Genomic DNA, 7,633 nt, shown 5'->3' with positions numbered 1-7,633 from the left:
CACACCTTTAATATGTTGGCTTCCCTGCCTGCAACTTTATTGTTTTGTTTCAGTGTCACTGCTCTCATCATTTTTAGACATCGAACAACACTAAACGGAAGATAGTCCAATGTAGCAGCTAGCTGGTGAACCTAGCGAAGCATTTATCATCTTCAGAGGTATTTTCCTCAGGAGTTGGTGGAGACCAAACACAGAGCCAACAGAGAGTAAAGATGTGACTTTAATTTGTCATTTGTTGCACAAACAGGACTAAAGCAATGCTAATGTTGTTCAATTTCATGCTGGACGTGCAACTGTATTGCCGGATATGTCTGCCTTCAAGTGGCCAAAATATTACTTACTACAGGTTAATGCAGTCTTTTCAGATCAAACCATTTTGTACAGAGCCAGATGCAATTCTCCGGTTTACTGGATTTTCATAGTTTTTCATTTTTGGGGTGAATTGGAGCTGGGATCACATTGTAATCAATGGACATCATAGTTACCTGTAAAATCATTACCTGAACAAAAGAAGATGGGCTGCATAGATTGAAATTGCAACATGAATCCTCTGTAATCTGCTTACAGCAGCTTTGCAGTGAGTCACCACACGCTCTCTGTGTGTTGTTGTTGTTCTAGGAATCTGCCCCTGGCCATTGCCATTTCCATGCCCATCGTGTCCATCATCTACCTGCTGACCAACGTGGCGTACTATGTGGTTTTGGACATGTCATCTCTGCTGGCCAGTGATGCCGTTGCTGTGGTAAGAGACACTCTGTTCCCTGAGAGTGAGGATTCCCTCTGCTGCTAAATATAGTCCTGAAATTGTTGACCCAGGATGTTTTGCACTCTGACTTGAATGAACCATGTCAATCTGAAACCCTCAGACATTTGGCAATGCAACCCTCGGGCCATTCAAGTGGATCATCCCTGTTTCAGTGGCCATGTCCTGCTACGGGGGACTCAATGCTTCTATCATCTCTGCCTCACGGTAATCAGGAAGTGCTGAACAGACGCTGACTTTAGGCTTCTATCGCTAGGAGTGTTTTGCTAGTAACTTTCCATCTTTGTTGATTGTGCAGGTTGTTTTTTGTCGGAGCCAGAGAGGGCCACCTCCCCAACAGTCTGAGTCTGATTCACCTGCAGCGCTACACACCCATACCTGCACTGCTGTTCAATGTGATGATCATTTATCTTTACAATCAGATTCCTCTACTGCATACATGCACATGTCACTTCCAAGTACAAACAGTTTTCACATGTCACAACTGGAACATGAATTTATTATTTGTGCTCTGCAGGGGTTAATGGGTCTGATCTTCCTGTGTGTAGAGGACGTGTTCCAGCTCATCAACTACTTCAGCTTCAGTTACTGGTTCTATGTGGGTCTGTCTGTGGCTGGCCTCATCTACCTGCGCATCACTCAGCCAAACAGACACAGGCCTGTGAAGGTGCTGCTTTTCATTGTTCAGATCATGCTGAGTGAATTACATGGATATGGTACTTTGTGCATACTGTACATGCACAATGTTACAGGTCCTGTGTACTAATATTTAAAGTATTGTCATAGTTTGAAGGTTTGATTTCTGTAATAATTACATTTTGAACCCCATATTTATACATCTGCAGTTACATTTTTGATGCAGTGAAATGCAGAGTGACACACTCTCCAGGCTGTGCAAAAAGGAATAATAATTAGAACAAAAGTTAAACAAGAGAATAATAGAAAAATAAATATAATATAATATAAGCAAAATATGTATTAAGACATTAAAGTGTATGTTTGCCCAGTGTGCAGGTGGCCCTTACATATATACAAATGTAAAAGGTACAGTTGTGAGGCAAACTACACAATTAAATGTTTTAAGTTGATTCTCAGATATCAGTTTACAAACTAACGTGAGCTGTGTTTTTCTCTCCACAGTTGTCTTTGTTCTTCCCCTTCATTTACTGTCTGTGTAGTCTGTTCTTAGTGATCGTTCCTCTGTACTGGGACACCATCAATTCTCTCATAGGAATTGGCATTGCACTGTCTGGGGTGCCCGTCTACTATGTGGCCATTTACCTGCCTAATGAGAGGAGACCCAAATTCATACGCAAGTTAAACGGTAAGCTCAAAAGTCTGTGTGCAGAAAGATATTTGTGCAGCAGAATGTGTGTTTTAATGACGTGGAGCCGTGTTCAAACATGTGAAGAGAGAGGTGACAAAAGGAAGACATTTCCCTGACGTGAAGCATGAGATTATTAACCACAAGCATACACCCTTCACCCAGTTTGTCAAATATGTGTCACATGATTTGATAGCACGATACAAAATGCAGCATTAATCATCTTGGATTATGAGAGCAACTGTTACTGACCTCTCCATGTCCACATCTTCATTCCTCTCACCTCTTTTCCTCCTCCAGACTTTGCCACCAGATCTGCTCAGATGCTGCTCTACTGCTGTCTGACTGAATTTGACACTGAGACCGAAGCACAAGCAGGTGGTAAAACGCAGTGAGCTGCAGACAATCCATCGCTCATTAGCCAGCTTTCTACTGGAGGCCTCCGTCTTGTCCATGTGTCAACGTTCATCGCTCTCACGAATGCAGAAAGGCAAAGGTCTTGCATGGACAGAGTGACGTGGTGCAGGCTCACAACATTTGTGAGGATTACTCCTCCCAGGTCAAGTTAAAAAAAAGTCCGGACATCTCAAATGACTCACCACAAAGGAGCAGGCACTTGAGAAACTGCAAACTTTGGCTTTCTTGTGAAAAGGCGAGATCAAGGAATATCTTCTATGAGGATTTCATCAAACTATGGAATAAATATGCTCACTTTTTCATTTTTTAGACTTGTGTGAAGATACAAACCAATTACTTTGTGCCTGACATTGTTTAAAACAAATGCATCAGATAATGAATATGGGGTTGGAATTTAATCAATCAGTCCGGAGATATTTGTAGAGTTTGTTTGTGCAAATGGAAACAGCAAAACATTGTCAATGTCAACCAATATTCTGGGATTGGTTCCTATGAAACAGTCCTTTGTTTAAGGGTTATTCATCTCTCAATTTAAATGGTTCATGTCATTGTTATGTTTCATGAATACAACTTCAGAATCATAGTGTATTTCAGACAAGAATTTAGTTTTGACCAATTTGATGAAGCTTTTCACCAAACAACAACACACTCATGCAGACCTTCCACTGCAGTATGTGACTGATCTTTGGTACGTGCTATGTTCTCACCATTTTATTTCAGAGCAGGTTTATAGAAGCAAACAACCTCCTGCTACTGGATGGAGTTCACTCACAAACTCACTCATTCGCCATTTGCAGGCTTCAGCCTCTCCACAAGGGGAAGCTGTTTCCTTATTGTCAGATATGGCAACCTGAGCCTTTTACGGGAGAGAAAACTAGGACTGGCCTCGATTAAAGAAATCCTTAGTTGAACACTCATACAATTTTGTCAACTAATCGATTGATTGATCGATGAGCTGAGTTCCTCCACAACAGAATCACACTAAAAAGCACCACTATGACCATAAGCCATTCAGCATGAAAAATGCATTAACAATACATAATCGACTAAAGAAGCCTTTGTCCACTGAAATGAAAATGACGAATTAGTTGATTAATCGACTAGGAGGTAGCCCTAGCAAGAGATGGTGCACGTCATGTCGTTGCAATTTATTTGTCTGCTTCGAGGTGGTGCAGGTTGGACTGGAGCTGCAGGTTAATGTATGTATGGTCCCATTTATAAGATGAAGCATGGAGTGCTGACTTTGACAATCGCTACTTGTTTTATAAACTGTAACACTTGTAATTTTAGACATTTCGTTTATCTTGAATGTATCTGTTTATATTTCTGTTTCTTCGTCACATTGCCTTCTTAAAACTGCATATGTGTTAATGCATCCTATTATTGAATTATTTTTAGTATAATTTTCTAAAAGCCACTGTTAACATTCACAAAACAAAAGGAATGTTCTTTACAACTTTGCAATAAATAATGTATTCTTGTCAATCAGACTGACAATTAAAATGAGATGTCATGATGAAACCTGACTGTCTGTCAAATGGACTGACAGACTTCATACGCACTCACAAGCTGGTGGAGTCACATCACATATCACACATATCACCCTTTCATCGTATTATTGAGTTATACTTTGTTTCCAACAGAAGCTCACAAAAAGCTATATTTTTGTTCTGTTTCAATTCATTTATTGTACAATCATCATGGTTCATCAAATATTTAAACACTGTTTAGGGGCATCAGCTGTTAAAACATCCTACAGTTTCCATATCGTTGGGTTTCATGTAAAACAAACAACTGGTTCCAGCTATTTGTATCAAATCATTTTAAACTGCAATTACAAAGCATGTTTTAGATTGATAACACATATCTTGATGAGGTCCATTTGAACATAAAAAATATAGGAGCCAGTTTTCTCTGAGCCTTATTATTCCCACACATGAAGCGACATTAGAAGATCTCTTTTTAAAGTAAGGTGCAGTTGGCGGTATCGAACTCAGGACAGATCCACTTGTTGCTGAACTGATTGTATCCCTCAGCACTGATCAGGTCACTTCCTGACCAGAGAAAAGCACACAGTTATTAATTTTCATCGTTTCTTATGAAGTAAAACATGGACATAGATTATTGAATGAACACTCATGCTGTCAGATGAAATATTTACCGTCCAGCAGGTTCTGGAGGCTGCAGTAGTTTGTGCTGTTATCAGCTGGATCTTTGGAGAACTCAGATACTGCCTCTCCCTGCACATCAGAAACACGAAAAGGGAAACAGGTTGTCAAAGAGGAACGTCAGTGACTGAAGCTGATTTACTTCTGAACTCTTGAGAATTTTATTTCAGTAGCTTTAAAAAAAATAACATCTCCCCTCGTTGTGTCACATTTCATCTGATTATTAAAATCCATGCTGCGGCTGTTAATGTTCACAGAGAAAATGCTGCATCTTCTAACCAAGTCGAGATGGATAATGCTTTATGATGCTGTGTGTGTTGCTGGAAACCCATTGGGCTAAAGGGTCAAATGCATGTTAGACAAGGTGCTTGTGAATTCAAAGCTCTGTGCAGCCTAATTTCTCACATGTTATCTTGGCTATGGGGAGACCACAGGACTCACAAGACACTCATTAGTCATGTTTGGGCAGAGAAATAGAAAGCTTTGATGATCAACCGTATCTAAAGTTGATCTATTATTGATTTCCTAAAGTTTTGAACGCTATATGAGCCTTTAAGTTATGCCAGTAATAAACATAACGCTCACTGTTTGGCATCTCGTGCAAAGACGTCACTGGAAAGCTGGTGAGCCAGATTAAAGCCTGGCAGATCGGGGAAAGCTGTCTGTATGCAGGATCGACCTCCGATATCTCATTTCTGACTCATGTATTGTTGAAGTATAATACATCAATTATTTTTGTGAAAATAATCCACATTTCCAGCATCAATTTGTGACCAAGTAGAGACAGATAATGCTTTCTGATGGTGTTTCAAGATGTCATCATACATGCGGTGACTTAAATATATAAACATGGTAATAGTTGCACCATTAGATCAAAACATGTATATAATTACATCTGGTATAAGTCCTGTGGTCTTGAACAAAGCTTTTCCAGCAGAGCTCAAACTAAGCTTTTAATTGAAGACAGTTCCAGTTCTGTATGAGCTGCAAACGTCTGTTTACTCATTCAGAAAAATATTTTAAAAAGCACTTACAGTCATTTTGCAAACGATGGACTGCTCGAGAAGAAACTGGAGGTCGTTGACTTGTTTGGTTGCTGGAGACGTGTGCGTGGCCTTGATCAGGTACGGAGCTGTCGACACAAGCTGCAGAGTATTTCACATTCAGTCAAGTCAAGGTGTTAGAGTTACACTGTGCACCAGGTACTACTTATCATAGCATCCACTGGCTGGCAGTAGGGAACACAATATGAAAGGATAAATATATATTTGATTCAATTTTAGTTCTTACACCAGCTTCTTCAGACACTGTTGCAAACAAGTGGCCAAATGCATTATGGCCTATTTTAAAAATTTGATTAAGGACAATGTACATTGTCTCTATGAGGACATACTAACATGTTTACATCATCAGGTGGCTTCCTGCATTCTGATTCTCATTTAACTTATTAAACGGAAATGTGGATTCTTTTCACAACATTGTTTTAATGTATTATACTTCAACAATGACTGAGCTGTTTCTCACCTCGTACGAGCACTTCTCTCCTGCATACAGACAGCTTTCTCCGATCTGCCAGGCTTTAATCTGGCTCACCAGCTGTCGAGTGACATCTTCGCACGAGATGCCAAACATCCTGCAGAGCAGAGCAGTGCGCGTAGGTGTATTACTGGCATAACTTAAAGGCTCATGTAGCATTCACAACATCTGAAAATTCAATAATAGATCAACTTTAGATACAGTTGATCATCAAAGCTTTCTATTTCTCTGCCCAAACATGACTAATGAGTGTCTTGTGAGTCCTGTGGTCTCCCCATAGCCAAGATAACATGTGAGAAATGAGGCTGCACAGAGCTTTGAATTCACAAGCACCTTGTCTAACATACATTGGACCCTTTAGCCCAATGGGTTTCATGCAAGGCACACACCATCATAAAGCATTATCCATCTCGACTCGGTTACAAGATGCAACACTTGCTCTGTGAACATTAACAGCTGCAGCATGGACTTTAATAATCAGTTGAAATAGAGAAAATACAGAAAATTAGCTTAAAGATTCCCCAAAAGCACCCACATAGCACTCACACACAGTTTGATTCAACACAATCAAATCTATAAATACTAAGAAATGAACATTACCATTTGACTTTGCACTGTGAGGTTTTGTCAGCCAGTGAGATGGTGAGTGTGGCCCCCAGAAGGAGAGCTGAAGCTATGGACAGGAATCTCAGGTCCATACTGGATGCAGGTGGAGCCGGCCAGAATCCAGTGTGTGGTCAAGTGGGAGGACGACGTCTGAATGTGTCTCCTCTCTGCACAGAGGGTTTGAAAGACCAGCTCACGGGTCATGTGGAAAACTGGAAGAGAGAAGAGCACAGCATCGATTAACATGCACCACAACATGGGAGAGAAAGAGGAGTGGAGGAAACTAAATAGATCAATATAGCAGAGGTAACGCAAGCAAAGTTATTTTCACAACAATTAGACTATTTTATTATGTGGAACCATTTAAAATAGGTCTGAAAAAAAAACACGTTTTAAATCGATTTCATACATTCTGCAACCATTGCTTGCAATTGAGGATGGTTTAAACTTGCAGAGAAGTGGATCTTGGTCATAAGGAATTAATTACATATCTCACATTCCTCCAGTGTACATGCAGATAGTTTGGGTATAATTTGCATGAGCAGGTTTTGAGATTAATATAATAGTTGTGTTTGTGGTGCTCACTACATTGACAGATTACATAAAAACAGCACAAAACAGAAACATTTCTCACTTCACTGGCTCGTCAGCTGCTAAATGATGTTAACTTTGTCTGCTGAGCAGGTGATGTGATGTGCAGGTGATGAGCCGTGTTTTCTTTGTTGCTGAAAACAGAAGCCTGCTGTGGCTAAACATTACATGAGGGCAGTGGGTGTGAACCAACAGTTAAAGTGTGGCTACACCAAAACAATTAGCTGA

At 40.2% G+C, this 7,633-nt stretch overlaps 2 protein-coding genes across 2 annotated transcripts in view; one reads left to right on the top strand and one right to left on the bottom strand.

Annotated features, from left to right (window-relative positions):
- The window catches only part of LOC306746597 (Y+L amino acid transporter 2), a 6,415-nt gene extending 2,436 nt beyond the window's left edge, over positions 1–3,979 (top strand). The window contains exons 5-10 of the mRNA XM_079229527.1: positions 619–742; positions 867–970; positions 1,062–1,158; positions 1,281–1,430; positions 1,904–2,087; positions 2,388–3,979. Coding sequence (XP_079085653.1) covers positions 619–742; positions 867–970; positions 1,062–1,158; positions 1,281–1,430; positions 1,904–2,087; positions 2,388–2,482 — 754 coding nt within the window. The 3' untranslated portion in view covers positions 2,483–3,979. The remainder of the gene's footprint in view (positions 1–618; positions 743–866; positions 971–1,061; positions 1,159–1,280; positions 1,431–1,903; positions 2,088–2,387) is intronic.
- Positions 3,980–4,183: 204 nt separating this feature from the next.
- On the bottom strand, positions 4,184–6,906 carry LOC306751300 (uncharacterized protein; the record flags this gene model as incomplete). The annotated part of the gene is made up of 5 exons (XM_079234861.1): positions 4,184–4,558; positions 4,666–4,744; positions 5,707–5,817; positions 6,197–6,305; positions 6,809–6,906. 5 exons carry the CDS (start codon positions 6,904–6,906, stop codon positions 4,467–4,469), a joined length of 489 nt encoding a protein of 162 aa, XP_079090987.1. The 3' UTR covers positions 4,184–4,466.
- Positions 6,907–7,633: the final 727 nt, after the last annotated feature.

This window comes from Taurulus bubalis (assembly GCF_910589615.1).
Source record: "Taurulus bubalis genome assembly, chromosome: 1".
Classification (NCBI taxonomy): Eukaryota; Metazoa; Chordata; class Actinopteri; order Perciformes; family Cottidae; genus Taurulus; species Taurulus bubalis.
This window is presented reverse-complemented; position numbering and strand designations above follow the sequence as displayed.